Source organism: Anomaloglossus baeobatrachus, chromosome 3 (genome assembly GCF_048569485.1).
Source record: "Anomaloglossus baeobatrachus isolate aAnoBae1 chromosome 3, aAnoBae1.hap1, whole genome shotgun sequence".
NCBI lineage: Eukaryota > Metazoa > Chordata > Amphibia > Anura > Aromobatidae > Anomaloglossus > Anomaloglossus baeobatrachus.
This window is the reverse complement of record NC_134355.1, coordinates 118,549,288-118,572,253: the sequence shown is the minus strand read 5'-3', so window position 1 is coordinate 118,572,253 and position 22,966 is coordinate 118,549,288. Positions and strand designations below refer to the sequence as shown.

Sequence of the window (22,966 nt, the reverse complement as noted above, 5' to 3'; positions counted from 1 at the left end):
CCACTTGTGCCGTTTGTATACTGAGTATTTTGTGTTTGCAAATACTTTGTACTGTACGGTCGCTGGTGATTCTCGGCTATATACCCTCCTAGATTACAAGGAGGCAACAGCATGTCATCCGCAAAACGCAAGGGTGCCAAGGCACAGACATTATATGCTGCCTGTACCGCATGTGGGGCTGCTCTACCGGCAGGTTCCACTGACCCCCATTGTGTGCAGTGCTCGGCCCCTGTGCAACTTGCACAGCCGGGGCCTCTGCTGGACGTGACCCAGGGTGTACCACCTGTGAATGCTGTCCAGGTGACAGGAACGGAGTTTGCAGCTTTTGCTGACAGATTGTCTATGACCATGTCAAAGATTCTTGAAACATTGCAGTCTAGACCAGTAACTCAGACCATGGACACTGTGGCATCATTGCTCCCTGGTCCCCCTCAGCTGGAACACTTCCAAGCTCCGGGGGTGTCACATGCACCCCAGGGTGACGATTCTGACTCGGACGACAGTCCCAGACAACCTAAGCGGGCTCGTTATGAGGGGCCCTCAACTTCGTCTCACTGGTCAGGATCCCAGCGGGACGAATCTATGGGTGATGAGGCGGATGTAACTGATCAAGATTCTGATCCTGGGTCCGCTCTCAATCTGGATACACCGGATGGTGACGCCATAGTGAATGATCTTATAGCGTCCATCAATAGGATGTTAGATATTTCTCCGCCAGCTCCTACTGAGGAGGAGGCAGCTTCACAGCAGGAGAAATTCCATTTCAGATATCCCAAGCGTAAATTAAGCTCTTTTCTGGACCACGCTGACTTTAGAGATGCAATCCAGAAACACCACGCTTATCCTGAGAAGCGGTTTTCTAAACGGCTTAAAGATACACGCTATCCTTTTCCCCCTGACGTGGTCAAGGGTTGGACCCAGTGTCCCAAGGTGGACCCTCCAATCTCCAGGCTTGCAGCTAGATCCTTAGTTGCAGTAGAAGATGGAGCGGCACTTAAAGATGCCACTGACAGGCAGATGGAGCTCTGGCTGAAATCCATCTATGAAGCTATTGGAGCGTCGTTGGCGCCAGCTTTCGCAGCCGTATGGGCACTCCAAGCTATTTCAGCTGGGCTTATACAAGTCGACTCGGTCACACGTACATCTGCCCCGCAGGTGGCACCATTGACCTCTCAAATGTCTGCATTCGCGTCTTACGCGATTAATGCTGTCCTGGACTCTACGAGCCGTACGGCGGTGGCGTCAGCCAACTCCGTGGTTTTGCGCAGAGCCCTCTGGTTGAGAGAATGGAAAGCAGATTCTGCTTCCAAGAAGTGCTTGACCAGTTTGCCCTTTTCTCGTGACCGATTGTTTGGGGAGCGTTTGGATGAAATCATTAAACACTCCAAGGGTAAGGACTCATCCTTACCTCAACACAGACAAAACAAGCCCCAACAAAGGAGGGGTCAGTCTGGTTTTCGGTCCTTTCGAGGCTCAGGCAGGTCCCAATTCTCCTCGTCCAAGAGGACTCAAAAGGATCAGAGAGGCTCAGATTCTTGGCGGACGCAGTCACGCCCAAAAAAGACAGCAGGAAGAACCGTTACCAAGACGGCTTCCTCATGACTTTCAGCCTCCTCTCTCCGCATCCTCGGTCGGTGGCAGGCTCTCCCGCTTTGGCGGCATTTGGCTGTCACAGGTCAAAGACCGTTGGGTGAGGGACATTCTGTCTCACGGGTACAGGATAGAGTTCAGCTCTCGTCCTCCAACTCGTTTCTTCAGAACTTCCCCACCGCCCGACCGAGCCGATGCTCTGCTGCAGGCGGTGACCGCTCTAAAGGCGGAAGGAGTGGTGACTTCCGTTCCTCTTCAGGAACAAGGTCACGGTTTTTACTCCAATCTGTTTGTGGTGCCAAAGAAGGACGGGTCCTTTTCCTTTCGGCCCGTCCTGGATCTAAAGTTGCTCAACAAACACGTAAAAACCAGGAGGTTCCGGATGGAATCTCTCCGCTCCGTCATAGCCTCAATGTCTCAAGGAGATTTCTTAGCATCAATAGACATCAAGGATGCTTATCTTCACGTGCCGATTGCGCCAGAGCATCAGCGTTTTCTACGCTTCGTTATAGAAAGCGAACACCTGCAGTTCGTAGCGTTACCTTTCGGGCTGGCAACAGCCCCTCGGGTCTTCACCAAGGTCATGGCAGCAGTAGTAGCTGTCCTGCACTCGCAGGGTCACTCCGTGATCCCGTATTTGGACGATCTACTTATAAAGGCACCCTCTCAAGAGGCATGCCAACACAGTCTGAACGTGGCACTGAAGACTCTCCAGAGTTTCGGGTGGATTATCAACTTTTCAAAGTCAAATCTAACCCCGACCCAATCACTAACATATCTTGGCATGGAGTTTCATACTCTCTCAGCGATAGTGAAGCTTCCACTGGACAAGCAGTGCTCTCTGCAGACAGGGGTGCAATCTCTCCTGCAGAACCAGTCCCACTCCTTGAGGCGCCTCATGCATTTTCTAGGGAAGATGGTGGCAGCAATGGAAGCAGTCCCTTTCGCACAGTTTCATCTGCGCCCTCTACAATGGGACATTCTCCGCCAGTGGGACGGGAAGTCGACGTCCCTCGACAGGGATGTCTCCCTCTCTCAGGCAACCAAGGACTCTCTCCGATGGTGGCTTCTTCCCACCTCATTGTCAAAAGGAAAGTCGTTCCTACCCCCATCCTGGGCGGTGGTCACGACAGATGCGAGCCTATCAGGGTGGGGAGCAGTGTTTCTTCACCACAGGGCTCAGGGTACGTGGACTCAGAGAGTCCACCCTTCAGATCAATGTTCTGGAAATCAGAGCAGTCTATCTTGCTCTGCGAGCCTTCCAACAGTGGCTGGAGGGCAAGCAGATCCGGATTCAGTCGGACAATTCCACAGCGGTGGCGTACATCAACCACCAAGGGGGAACACGCAGTCGGCAAGCCTTTCAAGAAGTCCGGCGGATTCTGACGTGGGTGGAAAACACAGCATCCACCATATCCGCAGTTCACATCCCAGGCGTGGAAAACTGGGAAGCAGACTTTCTCAGTCGCCAGGGCATGGACGCAGGGGAATGGTCCCTTCACCCGGACGTGTTTCAGGAGATCTGTCGCCGCTGGGGGATGCCGGACGTCGACCTGATGGCGTCACGGCACAACAACAGGTCCCGGTTTTCATGGCACGGTCTCACGATCACCGAGCTCTGGCGGCAGACGCCTTAGTTCAGGATTGGTCGCAGTTCCGACTACCTTATGTGTTCCCACCTCTGGCATTGTTGCCCAGAGTACTCCGCAAAATCAGGTCCGACTGCCGTTGCGCCATTCTCGTCGCTCCAGACGGGCCAAGGAGGTCGTGGTACCCGGATCTGTGGCATCTCACGGTAGGACAACCGTGGGCGCTACCAGGCCGTCCAGACTTGCTGTCTCAAGGGCCGTTTTTCCATTTGAATTCTGCGGCCCTGAACCTGACTGTGTGGCCATTGAGTCCTGGATCCTAGGGACCTCAGGTTTATCTCATGATGTTGTTGCCACCATGAGACAGGCTAGGAAACCATCCTCCGCCAAGATCTACCACAGAACGTGGAAGATATTCTTATCTTGGTGCTCTGCTCAGGGAGTTTCTCCCTGGCCATTTGCATTGCCTATTTTTCTTTCCTTCCTGCAGTCTGGGTTGGAAAAAGGTTTGTCGCTTAGCTCCCTTAAAGGACAAGTCTCTGCGCTATCCGTATTCTTTCAGAAGCGCCTGGCGCGACTTCCTAAGGTACGCACGTTCCTGCAAGGGGTTTGTCATATCGTTCCCCCTTACAAGCGGCCATTGGAACCCTGGGATCTGAACAAGGTTCTGATTGCTCTCCAGAAGCCACCTTTTGAGCCTATGAAGGAGATTTCCTTTTCTCGGCTTTCACAGAAAGTGGCTTTTCTGGTGGCGGTCACGTCTCTTCGGAGAGTGTCAGAGCTGGCGGCGTTATCTTGCAAATCTCCCTTCCTGGTGTTTCACCAAGACAAGGTAGTACTGCGTCCAATTCCAGAGTTTCTTCCCAAGGTGGTATCTTCCTTTCATCTCAATCAGGATATCACTTTACCATCTTTGTGTCCGCATCCAGTTCACCAATTTGAAAAGGGTTTACATCTGTTGGACCTGGTGAGAGCACTCAGGATCTACATTTCCCGCACGGCGTCTCTGCGCCGTTCGGATGCACTCTTTATCCTGGTCGCTGGTCAGCTTAAAGGGTCGCAAGCTTCCAAATCCACCCTTGCGCGGTGGATCAAGGAACCAATTCTTCACGCCTACCGTTCTGCTGGGCTTCCGACTCCTTCTGGACTGAAGGCCCATTCTACCAGAGCCGTGGGTGCGTCCTGGGCATTACGGCATCAGGCTATGGCTCAGCAGGTGTGCCAGGCGGCTACCTGGTCGAGTCTGCACACTTTCACCAAGCATTATCAGGTGCATACCTACGCTTCGGCGGATGCCAGCCTAGGTAGACAAGTCCTGCAGGCGGCGGTGGCCCACCTGTAAGAAAAGGCTGCCTGACAGCCCGATCGCGAGGTATTATTTTACCCACCCAGGGACTGCTTTTGGACGTCCCAATTGTCTGGGTCTCCCAATTAGGAGCGAAAAAGAAGGGAATTTTGTTTACTTACCGTAAATTCCTTTTCTTCTAGCTCCAATTGGGAGACCCAGCACCCGCCCTGTTTTTCTGAGGGTATTTGTTTTTCGGGTGCACATGTTGTTCATGTTAATAACTTACGTTCTCCGATATTGTTTATCGGATTGAATTGGTTTTTGAAACAGTTATTGGCTTTCCTCCTTCTTGCTTTTGCACTAAAACTGAAGGACCCGTGCTCCCACGGGGGGGTGTATAGCCAGAAGGGGAGGGGCCTTACACTTTTAAGTGTAGTACTTTGTGCGGCCTCCGGAGGCAGTAGCTATACACCCAATTGTCTGGGTCTCCAATTGTCTGGGTCTCCCAATTGGAGCTAGAAGAAAAGGAATTTACGGTAAGTAAACAAAATTCCCTTCTTTATAAATCATGCTCCAGTCCCCCAGTCCTGAGTTGCGTAATCATTTTCCCCATTTTCAAAGCTTTTTTACTCCAGAATTCTGGCAAAATTGCTTTGATGAATCGGGGCCGTAGTTTGTGGCAGAAGAGTGGGATATGCATTTTATTTTGTTCTGAAGATGCACAACAAAAAGAACGAGTTACTTGATTTCAAGGGTTTTTTTTCTCTTCAATTTTAGGCCAGATTCTTGCTCTCCAAAGTCAATCCCTCACAGACGCACAACAACATCTACAGCTATGGACAGGTAAGCACTAGAGTAGGCTTATGACCAATACAGACTATTAGCTGTGTCAGAGGAATGGGACCCAGTCATATGCTGAATTCTGAATGGATAAAATCTTTACATGTCACATGGGACTGAGATTTATTTCTAATGAAAAACGTCAGCTCATTTGAACAGCCATATTCCTGTTTTAAATAAATGATCTATTCTATACAGTTAGATCTGTGTGGGTCCAATTACTGTAATCCCAACAGTTATCGCCTGTCTAGTGGACAGATAACTTGTTAAAATGGTATTTACCCACAGCCATAGTGCTAATCTGCTGGTAAACACCTTTTCCCAGCTCCAATTAGCTGTAGGGAAGATATTCTCCCTCCAGCGCTCAGTACCAATCAACTTAGTGGCGCCGTGGGCAATAACCAGTCACCTCTACGTAATGAGCGATAAAATTACGTCCACTGATCAGTGAGTGACCTCCACCTCCCCAATGTGTGTGCAGTGACCATTCAATGTCGCCCAGTTGTGTGGAGCGAGCGCTGCTGGGAAAATATAATGCAGTTGTCCCTGCAGCCAAACATCAGGTTATACAGCTGAATATGTTTGAAACTGTATTTACCTATAGATTCCTATTATTGCTGCAGACATACTCCATATTTTTTCCATCAGGTTCCCTTTAAATGGCAGAATTCTGGCTGCCACCAGTTACCACTAGGGGGCACTTACTGTGCACGATTCTAGACTTCGGCAATTCATATGTCATATCCTTCGAGATGTGCTTTGTTTAGGATAGCGATTATTGGGTGTCCTACCCCAAGGAGCCATTCAGATTGCCAGAATATAGTGGCAACAAAATCTAGGCATCCTCATATTCTTATTTTTTAATTTTACACTGCAGCTTGTCTCCTTATGAGTAAGACTGAGCTGCAATACTGGCCCAGTAACAAATATGTGAACAGTGTCTGTATAAATAATAAAAGGGGCCTGAGAACTGCTGCTTTTTTTTTTTTTTGTCAGATACCCAGCATTCAATGTTATATCTTAGAAAGCGCCTTTAAAGGGGAGCTGTCACCAGTTTTTTGACTATTAAACCAAAAGTATCACCTTCTGGAGCTCCTGGGCTGCATTCTAGGAAGGTGCACCTTGTTGCTGTCCCCACTTGCAGACAGCAAAAAGAACTTTATAAAATCTCACTGATTTATATGCTAATGAGCTGTGTTGGCCAGATGGGCAGGCTCTATTTCAGCTGCTGTCCCTCCTTTTTGGCCTTGTTTGCCGTCCTCCTGTCATCATTGACACGCCGCCGTCATCATGCACGCCGCTGGTGAAGTCTCGTGCAGGTACATCACCGGTGCGCGACAGAAACTGTTTTCTGTTCGGCCCGCGATAGGGGCAGAGCGAACTGCGCCTGTGCGAGACTTGGCCAGTAGCGTGGATGATGACGGTGGCGTGTCAATGATGACAGGAGGACGGCGAGCAAGGCCAAAAGGAGAGACAGGAGCCGAAATGGATCCCGCCCATCTGGCCAACACTGCTCATTAGCATACAAAACAGTGAGATTTTATAAAGTTATAGTCGGGGTTTGCAAGTGGGGACAGCAACAAGGTGCACCTTCCTAGAATGCATCCCAGGAGCTGCAGAAGGGGACACTTTTGGTTTAATAGTCAAAAAAACTGGTGACAGGTTCCCTTTAATAATCAATTTATGGCATTGAGACAAACTGTGAACATTTATCAAGATGGAAAAAAAGTCTAGTCCAGGGTTTCCCACACTCCAGTCCTCACGACCACCAACAGGTCATGTTTTCAGGATTTCCATACTATTGAACAGGTGATGGAATCCTTATCAAGGCATCACCTGTGCTATATTAAGGAAATCCTGAAAACATGACCTGTTGGGGGTCGTGAGGACTGGAGTTTGGGAAACACTGGTCTACTGGTCTAGTCTCCGGAAGTCAAACTTATGGCTCCCACCATTCATTAGAAAAAATGGTATCCAGCCCCGGGCAAATCTCATTGCACCCAATAAAGCTCGTCTCCCCACCACCTACTGTGTCTCACTGGAGATCCTCAGTGCTATGGTCTGATGCCCACGTACTTCCCAAGTCCTCACTGGACCAGAATCTGGCCAACCTTTTGCTCCACTCTAAACTGTAGCCATTGTGAATGTAATTCTGCTGTCACCTGATATATCCACAATAAAGTTAACTTTTTTTTTTTTTTTTCATCACCCCCAAAACAGGATGGTGGAGCCCCAATTTTGACGGATGATGTCAGTCTACAAGTTTTTATGGATCATCTGAAGAAGCTGGCCGTATCTACTGCATCATAATGCAAAAAGAAAAAAAAAAACAAAAACTGTGGACAGAAAAATTTCACATACATGCAATGGAAGAGCGCGCCATTTTTAGAAGATTACACATTCCCACATGTAATCCAAGGAGCTAATCAGAGTTTTACCAGAAGCTAAATAAGATGTGACGTTACGTTTTTCAATGTCGTCCTATCTTAGGTTTAATTTATTGTCTGTTTTACACATAGAATGACCGCTCCGTCTGATCCCATTGATTGTATATATTCAGGATGCCTTGTTCACGCCCATCCACAATCACCTTTGTTTACTCAGTACGTACAGATATAGTAAATTTTTCTGCCAAAAATGAGTGTTTCTCCTAATAATTGGGACGTTTTTAGTATGAGCAAAATGGCACATGGCAGAATTACATCTATATAGTTTTTGTTTTATATTTCAGCTGGGTTGATAGTGATAATAGGAGTTTATATGCAGTATACCACATACATATATTCACCAAAGGAACACGAACGTGTAAAATACAAAATCTTAGCGGTTCCTACTTTATTATATTTTTCTTGCAATAAAATTGGGAAAAAAGATCTTCAGAAATCTTTGACCTTAGAGATGAGCCATTTTCTCCCTTGTCTGACGGCTGGAGGAGGCTCAGCTCTGAGTAGCACCCGCTGGGCATAGCCTGAACATGGAAGACATCGTGAACACTTGTGCCGTCTGCAGGAAAACACAGAAAATCTCCAGTGGCAATAGTGTCTGTCTTATATACTGTTTTATCATTCGTCTCCACGATTAGTGTCTTTCAAAGAGGTTGGGCAGGTTATAAAGTATATCTGGCATATGCCTTAAAATAAAAAGTTATGAGTCTTATTTATGTTTCCTTCTCCCCTGCTTACCTCACCTGATCAGTTGGAATATCCTAGGTCTGTGCATGTTAGGCTAAGACCGCACTTTGCATTCTCCTAGTTGCAGTTCTAAACGCACATTTTGGGCTTAATTGATTTGACCAAAGTTGCCTTTTCAGAACTTTAGCGCTGAAAACGCATGTGTATTTACCGTGTTTAAGATGTGTTTTCAGTGCTTTTTGCATGCTTTCACCTGCGTTTTTACAGATGCGTTTTGAACATCAAGACACTGCTAAATAAAGATTAAATAGTCAAACATCATGAAAAAAGAGAAAAAAAAAGGAAAACATATAATTTTGGAATTAATAAAGAAAAAAGGGAATTTTGTTTACTTACCGTAAATTCCTTTTCTTCTAGCTCCTATTGGGAGACCCAGCACCCGCCCCTGTGCTCTTTGGGCTAGTTGTTCTTTTGTGTACACATGTTGTTCATGTTGAATTGTTCTTTTGGTTCATGGTCTTCAGTTCTCCGAACATCCTTCGGATTGAATTTACCCTAGACCAATTTATGTTTTCTCCTTCCTGCTTTTGCACCAAAACTGAGGAGCCCGTGGTCCACGGGAGGGTGTATAGGCAGAGGGGAGGGGTTACACTTTTTAAAGTGTAATACTTTGTGTGGCCTCCAGAGGCAGAAGCTATACACCCAATTGTCTGGGTCTCCCAATAGGAGCTAGAAGAAAAGGAATTTACGGTAAGTAAACAAAATTCCCTTTTTCTTTGTCGCTCCATTGGGAGACCCAGACAATTGGGACGTCCAAGAGCAGTCCCTGGGTGGGTAAAAGAATACCTCAATAAAAAGAGCCGAAAACGGCCCCCTCTTACAGGTGGGCAACCGCCGCCTGAAGGACTCGCTTACCTAGACTGGCGTCTGCCGAAGCATAGGTATGCACTTGATAGTGTTTCGTGAAAGTGTGCAGACTAGACCACGTAGCTGCCTGACACACCTGCTGAGCCGTTGCCCGGTGCCGCAATGCCCAGGACGCACCTACGGCTCTGGTAGAATGGGCTTTCAGCCCTGAAGGGAGCGGAAGCCCAGAAGTACGGTAGGCCTCGAGAATCGGTTCCTTGATCCACCGAGCCAAGGTTGACTTGGAGGCCTGAGAGCCCTTACGCTGGCCAGCGACAAGGACAAAGAGCGCATCTGAACGGCGCAGGGGCGCCGTGCGAGACACGTAGAACCGGAGTGCTCTCACTAGATCCAAAGAGTGCAATCCTTTTCACACTGGTGAATTGGATTAGGGCAAAAGGAAGGCAAGGAGATATCCTGATTGAGATGAAAAGGGGGGATACCACCTTAAGGAGAAATTCCGGGACAGGACGCAGAACCACCTTATCCTGGTGAAAAACCAGGAAGGGGGCTTTGCATGACAGCGCTGCAAGCTTAGACACTCTCCGAAGTGATGTGACTGCCACCAGGAAGGCCACCTTCTGCGAAAGACGTGAGAGACATCCCGCTGCGGCTCGAAAGGTGGTTTTTGAAGAGCCGTCAGGACCCTGTTAAGATCCCAGGGTTCCAACGGACGTTTGTAAGGTGGGACCATGTGGCAGACCCCCTGCAGGAACGTGCAGACCTGCGGAAGACTGGCTAGACGCTTTTGAAAAAACACGGAGAGCGCCGATACTTGGCCCTTGAGAGAGCCGAGGGACAAACCCTTGTCCATTCCAGATTGTAGAAATGAAAGAAAAGTGGGTAAGGTAAACGGCCATGGAGGAAAACCGTTATCAGCGCACCAGGATAGGAAGATTTGCCAAGACCTGTAATGGATCTTGGCGGACGTTGGCTTCCTGGCTTGTCTCATGGTGGCAATGACATCCTGAGATAACCCTGAAGACGCTAGGAGCCAGGACTCAATGGCCACACAGTCAGGTTGAGGGCCACAGAATTCAGATGGAAAAACGGGCCTTGTGACAGCAAGTCTAGGCGGTCTGGAAGTGCCCACGGTTGACCCACCGTGAGATGCCACAGATCCGGATACCACGACCGCCTCGGCCAGTCTGGAGCGACGAGAATGGCGCGACGGCAGTCGGACCTGATCTTGCGTAGTACTCTGGGCAGCATCGCCAGAGCGGGAAACACATAAGGCAGTCGAAACTGCGACCAATCCTGGACTAAAGCGTCCGCTGCCAGAGCTCTGTGATCCTGAGACCGTGCCATGAAGGCCGGGACCTTGTTGTGCCGTGACGCCATGAGATCGACGTCCGGCGTTCCCCAGCGGCGACAGATCTCTCGAAACACGTCTGGGTGCAGAGACCATTCCCCCGCGTCCATGCCCTGACGACTGAGAAAATCTGCTTCCCAGTTTTCTACGCCCGGGATGTGAACTGCAGAGATGGTGGAGCCTGTGGCTTCCACCCACTGCAGAATCCGCCGGACTTCCTGGAAGGCTTGACGACTGGGAGTGCCGCCTTGGTGGTTGATGTAGGCGACGGCAGTGGCGTTGTCCGACTGTATTCGGATCTGCCTGCCCTCCAGCCACCGATGGAAAGCCAATAGGGCTAGATATACTGCCCTTATCTCCAGGATATTGATCTGAAGGGACGATTCTATCGGAGTCCAGGTTCCTTGAGCCCTGTGGTGGAGAAAAACCGCTCCCCAACCTGACAGGCTCGCGTCCGTGGTGACCACGGCCCAGGTTGGGGGTAGGAAGGATTTTCCCCGAGACAGAGATGTGGGTAGGAGCCACCACTGAAGTGATGTTTTGGTTGCAAGGGAAAGAGAGATGTTCTTGTCGAGGGAAGCCGCACTCTTGTCCCATTTGCGAAGAATGTCCCATTGGAGTGGCCGTAGATGGAATTGCGCGAACGGCACTGCCTCCATAGCTGCAACCATCTTCCCCAGGAAGTGCATGAGGCGCCTTAAGGGGTGTGACTGACTCCGAAGAAGTGATTGCACCCCCGCCTGCAGAGAAAGCTGTTTGTCCCGCGGTAGCTTGACTAACGCTGGCTGGGTATGAAACTCCATCCCGAGGTAAGTCAGTGATTGGGTCGGTGTCAACTTGGATTTCGGGAAATTGATGATCCACCCGAACTGCTGGAGAGTCGCCAGAGCGACTGTAAGGCTTTGTTGACACGCCACCCGAGAAGGGGCCCTGACTAGGAGATCGTCTAAGTAGGGGATCACCGAGTGGCCCTGAGAGTGCAGGACCGCCACGACGGATGCCATGACTTTGGTGAAAACCCGTGGGGCTGTCGCCAGGCCGAAAGGCAATGCCACGAACTGGAGGTGTTCGTCTCCGATGGCGAAACGCAGGAAACGTTGATGTTCGGGTGCGATCGGCACCTGGAGATAAGCATCCTTGATGTCGATCGATCCTAGGAAGTCTCCTTGTGACATCGAGGCGATGACCGAGCGGAGAGATTCCATCCGAAACCGTCTGGTTCTCACATGTCTGTTGAGTAGCTTGAGGTCCAGAACGGGACGGAATGACCCGTCCTTTTTTGGCACCACGAACAAGTTGGAGTAAAATCCGCGACCACATTCCTGAAGGGGAACGGGAATCACAACTCCTTCGCTCTTTAGAGCGTCCAGTGCCTGAAAAAGTGCGTCGGCCTGTGCGGGGGGCGGAGAGGTTCTGAAGAAACGAGCCGTAGGTCGGGAGCTGAACTCTATCCTGTAACCATGAGACAGAATGTCTCTCACCCATCGGTCTTGAACATGTGGCCACCAGGCGTCGCCAAAGCGGGAGAGCCTGCCACCGACCGAGGATGTGGCTAGGGGAGGCCGAGAGTCATGAGGAGGCCGTCTTGGAGGCAGTGCCTCCTGCGGCCCTTTGGGGGCGTGACTTGGACCGCCACGCATAGGTGTTCCTCTGGCCTTTCTCCGGCCTGTTGGACGAAGAGGATTGGGGCTTGGCGGAGGGACGAAAGGACCGAAACCTCGATTGGATTTTTCTCTGCTGAGGTCTCTTAGGTTTGGACTGGGGTAAGGAGGAGTCCTTTCCCTTGGATTCCTTAATAATCTCATCCAATCGTTCGCCAAATAAACGGTCGCCAGAAAAAGGCAAACCAGTTAAGAACCTTTTGGAAGCCGAGTCTGCTTTCCATTCGCGCAGCCACATGGCCCTGCGGACTGCCACGGAGTTAGCAGATGCTACAGCTGTACGGCTAGTGGAGTCCAGGACGGCGTTCATGGCGTAGGATGAAAAGGCTGATGCCTGAGAGGTCAAAGAAGAAACATGCGGAGCAGAATTCCGTGTGACAGCATTAATCTCAGTCAGACAAGCCGATATTGCTTGGAGAGCCCACACAGCTGCAAAGGCCGGGGCGAAAGACGCGCCCGTGGCCTCATAGATAGACTTCACCAAGAGCTCTGTCTGTCAGTGGCATCCTTCAGGGATGAGCCATCGGCAACAGACACAACGGACCTAGCAGCCAATCTGGAGACTGGAGGATCCACCTTGGGAGAGTGTGCCCAGCCCTTAACGACTTCAGATGGAAAGGGATAACGCGTGTCAGTGTGCCGTTTAGCAAAGCGCTTGTCTGGGACCGCTCTGGGCTTCTGGACAGCATCCCTGAAGTTAGAGTGATCAAAAAACGTATTGCGCGTACGTTTGGGGAACCGAAATTGGTGTTTCTCCTGCTGAGAAGCCGTCTCTTCTACAGGAGGAGGCGGGGGTGAGAGATCCAACACCTGGTTGATGGACGAGATAAGATCATTTACTAAGGCGTCCCCCTCAGGTGTACCAAGGTTAAGGGCGAAGTCAGGGTCAGAGCCCTGAGCTCCCACGTCCGCCTCGTCTTCCTGAGAGTCCTCAAGCTGGGATCCCGAGCAGCGTGAGGAGGCCGGGGAAGAGTCCCAGCGAGGCCGCTTAGCCGGTCTGGGACTGCGTTCCGGGCAGGAGTCCTCCGCCTGAGACCTAGGGGCTAACCTGGGAGCGCGCTGCGGCGCGGACCGAGAGGGGCCTGGAGGAGACAAGCTAACAGGGGCCGGGGCCTGTGAAGGGCCCGGTCTGGACTGCAATGCCTCAAGGAGCTTAGATGACCATTTGTCCATAGACTGTGCAATGGATTGAGAAAGTGACAGAGAGTTTCTCAGCGAAAAAGGCCAACACCGGTGACTCTGTCCCTGCAGCCTGCTCAGGGGGAGCAGGGGGATCTACATGAGCCGAGGGGCCCACAAGTGCCCGAGGCTCCGGCTGAGCAAGCGAGGCAGGAGTCGAGCATTGCTCACAGTGAGGGTAGGTGGATCCCGCAGGCAACATAGCCCCACAAGAGGTACAGGGCGCGAAAAAACCCTGTGCCTTAGTAGCTTTGCTCCTTGTGGATGACATGCTGTTGTCTCCTAGGAGAGTGACCACTGAGGGTATATGGGAAAAGGGTATACAGCCTGACCGAACAGATATATATATATCTATTATATATATATATATATATATAATATGTATCTATTCCGGCACCCTAGGGGGACCAGCACCGGGTGACCGGTGTGGCTTACTGACCGCTAACGAGCGGAGTGTGTCCTCCAGATTCCCTGTCGTGGATCCCCCGGAGCTGCAGAGCTGTGTCACTGAGAAGCATCCACCGGCAGAATGCCAAAAAATGGCCGCCGGAGCTCTCAGGGGAGGAGTGGGGCCGAGGGCGGCGCCAGCAAACAGCGGGAATCTGGGGTCCCCACAGTGGTCAATGAGGGGGAGGGAGACATGCAGGATGCTCCAGCCCTCACATCCGACATCATGTCGGTAATCCCGCCCTTACCCCTGACAGGCAGGCCCGGGGGCGGGATTTTCGCAACTAGGCCGCGGCGAAGCCGGGGACTAAATTTGAGGCCGCGCCCGACAAGCAGGCACGGTCGGCGCGGAAGTCCGCCGGGCTCCTCAGTTTTACAACTACCGCGGCTTCCGGGAAGAAGGTGCGCTCCCAGTACAGTCCCCCCATGGGGACACAGAGTACCTTCAAGTTGCAGGGCCCGGTCCCTGGGGTTGAAGAGGCTCTGGTCCGGCAGGTTCCACCAGGGGCTGCGGATGGAGCACGGTCCCAGCAAATGGATGACCGCTCAGGATCCCACTTCTCCCAGAGCCGCATAAGGGATGGTGAAGGAGACGGCATGTGGCTCCAGCCTCCGTACCCGCAATGGATACCTCAACCTTAACAACACCGCCGACATAGTGGGGTGAGAAGGGAACATGCCGGGGGCCCCATCGGGGTCCTCTTTTCTTCCATCCGACATAACTATGTATGAGAATGCATGAGTGGATGTGTGCCTCCTTCCACACAAAGCATAAAACTGAGGAGCCCGTGGTCCACGGGAGGGTGTATAGGCAGAGGGGAGGGGTTACACTTTTTAAAGTGTAATACTTTGTGTGGCCTCCAGAGGCAGAAGCTATACATCCAATTGTCTGGGTCTCCCAATGGAGCGACAAAGAAATTATTTATAATTCATGAATTTATAGAGGGTTTATAATATTTAATGTTAAAATGGCAATAAAATCTAAATTTTGTTTAATTTCATTGTCGGACTATGTGTGTGTAAAGGGACATATTATTCCATTATTTTAATGTCAGAAAAGCATGTGTTTTTGAAGTCAAAAACGCATGTTTTCAGCGCCTAAAAACCAGGTAAAACGCAGGAAATTTGAAGTTTCTTGATTATTGCCATTTCTCATTGACTTCAATGTTAGCAAAACGCACCCAAAATGGCAAAAACAATTGACATACTATTTCTTTGAACGCATGGTTTTTGCCACAAAATATGCAAATTAAACGCAGCGATTTAAAACGCAAAGTGTGGTCTAGAAATCCCCATTTTCCATAGACTTTACTGTAAAATCAAAACGCATGCCTTTTGGCATGAAAAAGGTGCTTCTCAAAACGGACCTAAAAAGCGGCTGAAACGCAAAGGGCTTAGCCTAAAGACGTATACAAGTTACTACTTAACAGGACGTTGTATAGGGTTTTGCATGTGCAGACAGGACACGGCGCAGGCTGCAGTCATGATATGTCTCGTAACATCATCCTCCCATCAGTACCGAGACACCGGTCTATATGGGTCCCGCTACTCTAACACACGCCTAAAAATGACGCTACATTTGGCTCTGGCTCACGAGAAAGCTGAGGGATAAAATTCCTGTGAAAACAGACTATAGATCTTGGAATAAGTAGATTTTGGGTACTCACCGTAAAATCTTTCTTGGAGCCTTCATTGGGGGACACAGGAAACCATGGGTGTATGCTGCTGGGACTAGGAGGTGACACTATGCAAATAAAGATGGCTCCTCCCCCGCAGTATACACCCACTGACCGGAGCTGAGGAGACCAGTTTGTGTAAAAGCAGTACGAGGAGAAGCTTGAAATCTATAACATTCCGGATCCATTGAAGTCTTAGAAAAGGGCGGGTGCTGTGTCCCCCAATGAAGGCTCCAAGAAAGAGATTTTATGGTGAGTACCCAAAATCTACTTTTCTCTATCGCTTCATTGGGGGACACAGGAAACCATGGGACGTTCTAAAGCAGTCGCCAAGGGTGGGAAGAGAAAAAACCCGAACACAGGGTTAGCAGAGACAAGATTCTTTGACCGGAACCTGGTCCTAGACCCCGTAAGGAACCCGTACCCGGCCGGGGGCCGAAGTACAGGAGAAGAGTTAGAGTACTAGGGAGTACTAAGAACTAGTGTGATCAGGGAGAAACTGCATCCTCTCAGGTCTGTACCTAAGAAAGCTAAGGATCTAAGGCGACTGACAGCAATAGGTCGGGCTAAGAGAGAAAGAACTCGACAGACCCTGGTACTACGTTTGAGAGTGTAAGAATGAGCGAAAACCTAGGGCACCTGGTAGAGGTAGGAGCCAGAAAGCGGAGGCTAAAGGAGCCTTGGCCCCTTATTGCCGCAGGATGACTAAAGGGGAAACCGACTGCCTAAAAGGTTGTAAGGGAGTCGGGATACTCGAGGAGCGTGCAAGGGGATTCCGCCATAGGGGAACTTGACCCGTTGGTTTCACAGCACCCGAGGAAGTGATCTGACCCTAGTGGAAGAAACAGCCTGCGGGCAGGTAAAATAATACGGGAGATAATTCTCCTGTGTATGGAAGGGGTTCAGAGAGCCTGTGAGGTTTGGAGAAAAATGACAAGGTTAAGGAACCAAAAGGAATTCCCAGGACCGATTTGCACTATGACGTGGCAGACAGGAGAAGGGAATTCGAGCATCTACAATGACGTGACTGGGAAAAACTCGAACTCTGTAGTCGGGTACTGGGTGATCATTGTAGAGAATTATGGGAAGGAGAACCCCCATGGGGGAGAGCTCCTGAGAAAGACAAAAAGGCACAAGACCTGGGATGTATGACCTGAAGTGGGAGAAGGAAGACCCTTTCGAGGGGGACTTCAAGAAGGGGCTCGGACTAGGTCGTCGGCATAAGCGCTAGCCGACCAGGGGAGGGACGCCTATTCCTGGAAGGTGGCAAGGAAGATGGGAGTCTAAATGGTCTGGCAGGAACTCTGCTTGAAAAGTGCAGGGATGCACAAGCGACTGAGACCAAGTGGTGGAGAGCGGACATGGAATCTGGTATGGCGGAGACTAAGGAGAGATCTAGCATATCTCCAAGAGCCATCTAGAATGGCTACGAGGGAAGTGAGGCAGACCCGGGACAGAGGAAAAGAAGACCCCTCTTAGCCTGAAACTGAGGCAGGTCATGTCTAGGTGTTGGAGAAGGCTGGTAGATCAGACGGGGACCACTCGCCGTAGTGTTGAGTGTTCGGGTGGAAACACTCAGTGGCCTGAGTAATCAGGGCTCCCTGGAGGATTCTGTTGCGGAAAGAGGACAGAAGACACACATTGGAACCTACAACCTGTCCGGAAGAGTGAGCCCAATGACTGGGCCATCAGGATACTAGAAGTCCCTTGGGGAGACTGGTCCTCCGTGGAATCGATGATTGGACGCTCCTGTGTCTGGTTCTTAACTTCATCTGTTGTCTGAGAAGGGACTGAGGAATCTGAACTCTATCTGAAAGAGAGAGAATGTAAGTAACGACCTATGGATTCGGACATGTACAGTACCTGGCCGGAACCCTAGTGGAGGGCGCAGCCAAGGCTGGTCTAAGCCAAAAAATAGGCGGATACCAGAAGTACTATGAACCACCCGAGGAGGGTGGCAGGAAGTAAAAACGGATAACATACTGGTTAGCAGACAGAGCTGTACCCTGCTTACCTCATTTGGGAACCAAAATGACTGCTGCTTCAAGGAACGAGGGAGCCAACGTACGGTCAAGAGAGAAGAAGCCTTACCTCGCGGTTACCTTACATGCATGTGCGAGGTAGGGGAAGGTCTCGAGTCACTGGAAAGCGACCAAAAGAGAGCTGCTGTGCCGCGTCATGGGGTCCGTGCTCACTGCCGGGGGTGAAGCACACGACCCTCCAGTTAAATGTTCGCGTGTAGCCTTACCTCAAGGTTACTCCAGACGTATGGATGCAGATCACTGGGAAGTGAGTCAATAGCTGGTGCAGGAAGGAAAGACAATGAACTGGTCTAAAGGACCCTGGCTTACCTCCTGGTCACCTGAATGGGTGGTTTGAAGTAGGAGAGAGTCCTGGGTCACTGGGAAGCAACCTATTGACAGTTGCAACCCTGCCGCATCATGGGGTCCCTGCAGAGACCAGTCCTCGCTTCAGTCGGAGATGAGGGAGATAGCTGACCCACTAGGTGACTCAGTCTGTTCGAATCACTGGGTCGAGAGTAGAGAAACACATACCTGTTACGGTATCCAGCCTCTGGTGTGGAGAAACGCTAGCCCTTTGGGTAGCGGGCAGGATCATCGATCAGGCGTACTGGCACTGAATGTGACAGCTGCTGCCCTGCCGCCTCATGGGGCAGAGATGGATGGAGCTCTCGCCTTGGTCAGAGATGAGCGGAAAAGCTGAACAAAGCACTTAAGCCAGTTGCTGTATCTGGCCTCTGGTTCGGATAAGTGCTGGCCCAAAGGCTAGTGGGCAGGCTCATCAAATCACTGTTACTCTGTAGTATACAGGTGTATATAGAAACGCTGGCACACAAGATAGAGGTCACATGCAAGAAAACACTAGCACACCACATGGTGGGTAGGTGCATAGAGATACACTGGATAGTGGAAGCTGGCACGGCTCATCAAATCCTTGTCACGCTGTAGTATACAGGTGTGTATAGCCAACAGGCACACGGGATAGGGGGCCCACTCAAGAAGCACTAGCACACCGGATGGTGGGTAGGTACATAGAGACACTCTGTATAGAGGATACTGGCACCCTGGAAGATGGACCGACATATAGAGACATTGGCACACAAGCAAGTGGACAGACTTGTGGAACTGTCAATCTGGATGCTGGACATGATGGTCTATATACAAAAAAATTCTTTTGTTTGCAGAAACAGACAGGTGCGATTAGAGACCTGACACCCCAAATAGTGGGTATCTTCACCCAACACTGGTACAGTGGTGTAAACAGGTGCGTAAAGAAACACTGGCGCACTGAACAGTGAGCCGGCTCGAGAGGACACTGGTACACCAGAGTAAACAAATGCGCGTAGTAACGCCGGCCCACTGAACAGCGGGCAGGATCCCAAAGGCACCTGTGTATTGGGGCAGACAGGCATGGCGCAGACACTGGCACCTGGGTATTGGGGCACACAGACACTGGCACACTGGATAGTGGACAGGGACAGGGAACCGCTGGCACGGAGATGTAGGCCAGTGCGTAGAGACGCCGACACACTGGATAGTGGACAGGCAGGAGGAAGACGCTGGCACACTGGATAGTGGGCAAGTACATGAAGACACTGGCACACAGGTGAAGACCACGGGCACACTGATGTAGACCATAGCAAGCGAAACACTGGCACGCTGGATAGTGGACAGGCACATGGGAACACTGGCACACTGTATAGTAGACAGGTAAATGGAGACACTGGCCCACTGGATAGTGGACAGGCTGAGGTTGAAAAAGTGGACGGGTCAATGACCCTGTGGTAGGCGGGTATATGACAGCAGATAGAACATGAGGAACATTAACCCACCAATAGTGACCCTACGTGAGGAACACTGACACACTAGGTGGTGGGAACAGGAAAGTAGGCAGGAGCACAAGATACACAGACAGTGGAAGTGGATAGGACCACAGTACGCTGGAAAACCACTAGGAATGGAGTGCGTGCAGGAGATTGGCATCACGCACCTGTAGAAGGGGGGGCTGTTAATATTCCCGGACTGAAGTGGCTCTATAGCCATGCACTATGTGATAGAGGGGGGACAGCTCATTGTAAGTGAACTGCACCCGGAATCCGGGGCAGGTGCTGTAATAACAACAGGAAAGCCAATTTTGCGGTATGCGTAAGATTTTTTTTTTTTTTTACTTTGCAGTCTTGCAGGGGCCGAGAGTAAAAAACAGAGGCGAGTGGTGCTGGACAGCCCGGAGCGGTGACTGCGGGGGCCCTGAGTCGCACTGGCTGCCTGCGGGGGGCGCTGGAGCTGCGGTGGTGGGCCTACTTACCGAGCCGGGAGGCTGGAAGTGCGAGCAGGAGTGACGTTCCCCGGGAGTCTCGGCGCCGGGAAGTGACGTCAGGCGCCAGGAAAGAGGGGGGCGGTGGTTGCTCAGGAGAGCAGGAAGAATTTGAAAAGCCCGCGCGGGCTGAATTCCCGGCTGGGGGTGTGGCCAGAATAGCGCGCGGACACAGTGCGCCGCAATGAAGCCGGGGGCTAAATTTTAAGGTAGGCCGCCGGAGGAGCCGCCGAGCCGCCGTGGAGCCGGGACCTAAATTTTTAGGGGTAGGCTGCCGGAGGAGACGCCGGGCCGCAATGGAGCCGGGGCCTAAATTTTAAGGATAGGCCGCCGGAGGAGACGCCGGGCCGCAATGGAGCCGGGGCCTAAATTTTAAGGGTAGGCCACCGGAGGAGACGCCGGGGCCTAAATTTTAAGAGCAGGCCGCCGGAGGAGACGCTGGACCGCAATGGAGCCGGGGGCTAAATTTTAAGGGCAATAAGGAATAACGTTTGGAACACCATTCTAAGTCTGAACTGGGTGCAAAAACCTAAAAAAACATCACTATGGGGAGATAAGGTATGCACACCAGTGACTATGTAAGGGGAATACATGAAATAGCAGAAACTGCTGTGTGAATACTGACTTGAAAAATCCAATAGCTATATGTAAGAGTGAAAATGTGAAAAATGGAATCTGCATTACTGCCATGAACATATGAATCAAGAGAAATTTAGCTACTGAATTGATCAATGCAATAGAGCCCCAACACTAGAGAAATACTTTGGCGTAGTGTTGGGGCTCTATTGCATTGATCAATTCAGTAGCTAAATTTCTCTTGATTCATATGTTCATGGCAGTAATGCAGATATCATTTTTCACATTTTCACTCTTACATATACAGTTAGGTCCACAAATATTTGGACAGTGACACAATTTTCGTGAGTTGGGCTCAGCATGCCACCACATTGGATTTGAAATGAAACCTCTACAACAGAATTCAAGTGCAGATTGTAACGATTAATTTGAAGGTTTGAACAAAAATATCTGATAGAAATTGTAGGAATTGTACACATTTCTTTACAAACACTCCACATTTTAGGAGGTCAAAAGTAATTGGACAAATAAACCAAACCCAAACAAAATATTTTTATTTTCAATATTTTGTTGCGAATCCTTTGGAGGCAATCACTGCCTTAAGTCTGAAACCCATGGACATCACCAAACGCTGGGTTTCCTCCTTCTTAATGCTTTGCCAGCCGCAGCCTTCAGGTCTTGCTTGTTTGTGGGTCTTTCCGTCTTAAGTCTGGATTTGAGCAAGTGAAATGCATGCTCAATTGGGTTAAGATCTGGTGATTGACTTGGCCATTGCAGAATGTTCCACTTTTTTGCACTCATGAACTCCTGGGTAGCTTTGGCTGTATGCTTGGGGTCATTGTCCATCTGTACTATGAAGCGCCGTCCGATCAACTTTGCGGCATTTGGCTGAATCTGGGCTCAAAGTATATCCCGGTACACTTCAGAATTCATCCGGCTACTCTTGTCTGCTGTTATGTCATCAATAAACACAAGTGACCCAGTGCCATTGAAAGCCATGCATGCCCATGCCATCACGTTGCCTCCACCATGTTTTACAGAGGATGTGGTGTGCCTTGGATCATGTGCCGTTCCCTTTCTTCTCAAACTTTTTTCTTCCCATCATTCTGGTACAGGTTGATCTTTGTCTCATCTGTCCATAGAATACTTTTCCAGAACTGAGCTGGCTTCATGAGGTGTTTTACAGCAAATTTAACTCTGGCCTGTCTATTTTTGGAATTGATGAATGGTTTGCATCTAGATGTGAACCCTTTGTATTTACTTTCATGGAGTCTTCTCTTTACTGTTGACTTAGAGACAGATACACCTACTTCACTGAGAGTGTTCTGGACTTCAGTTGATGTTATGAACGGGTTCTTCTTCACCAAAGAAAGTATGCGGCGATCATCCACCACCGTTGTCATCCGTGGACGCCCAGGCCTTTTTGAGTTCCCAAGCTCACCAGTCAATTCCTTTTTTCTCAGAATGTACCCGACTGTTGATTTTGCTACTCCAAGCATGTCTGCTATCTCTCTGATGGATTTTTTCTTTTTTTTCAGCCTCAGGATGTTCTGCTTCACCTCAATTGAGAGTTCCTTAGACCGCATGTTGTCTGGTCACAGCAACAGCTTCCAAATGCAAAACCACACACCTGTAATCAACCCCAGACCTTTTAATTACTTCATTGATTACAGGTTAACGAGGGAGACGCCTTCAGAGTTAATTGCAGCCCTTAGAGTCCCTTGAACAATTACTTTTGGTCCCTTGAAAAAGAGGAGGCTATGCATTACAGAGCTATGATTCCTAAACCCTTTCTCCGATTTGGATGTGAAAACTCTCATATTGCAGCTGGGAGTGTGCACTTTCAGCCCATATTATATATATAATTGTATTTCTGAACATGTTTTTGTAAACAGCTAAAATAACAAAACTTGTGTCACTGTCCAAATATTTCTGGACCTAACTGTAGCTGTTGGATTTTTCAAGTCAGTATTCACACAGCAGTTTCTGCTATTTCATGTATTCCCCTTGCATAGTCACTGGTGTGCATACCTTATCTCCCCATAGTGATGTTTTTTTAGGTTTTTGCACCCAGTTCAGACTTAGAATGGTGTTCCAAACGTTATTCCTTATTGTTAGTATTTTTTCGTTTGTGAACCCTCCCCAACCACACCTATTGCCAATCCATATCATACGCATAAATAGCCTGGGTCTCAGCTTCCCATACACGGTAAGTTTTTTAACTGCATGAGAGGACACACACAAGCTAGGGACCCCAACGTAGAGAAATACTTTGGCGTAGTGTTGGGGCTCTATTGCATTGATCAATTCAGTAGCTAAATTTCTCTTGATTCATATGTTCATGGCAGTAATGCAGATTCCATTTTTCACATTTTCACTCTTACATATAGCTATTGGATTTTTCAAGTCAGTATTCACACACCTGTTTCTGCTATT

At 49.9% G+C, this 22,966-nt stretch overlaps 1 protein-coding gene across 1 annotated transcript in view; it reads left to right on the top strand.

The window, feature by feature from the left end:
- Nucleotides 1-8,463, top strand: part of SEC23B (SEC23 homolog B, COPII component) — a 53,625-nt gene extending 45,162 nt beyond the window's left edge. The window contains exons 19-20 of the mRNA XM_075339398.1: nt 5,245-5,310; nt 7,528-8,463. Of these exons, the coding sequence (XP_075195513.1) occupies nt 5,245-5,310; nt 7,528-7,617 (156 nt within the window). The 3' untranslated portion in view covers nt 7,618-8,463. The remainder of the gene's footprint in view (nt 1-5,244; nt 5,311-7,527) is intronic.
- The last annotated feature ends 14,503 nt before the right edge of the window (nt 8,464-22,966 follow it).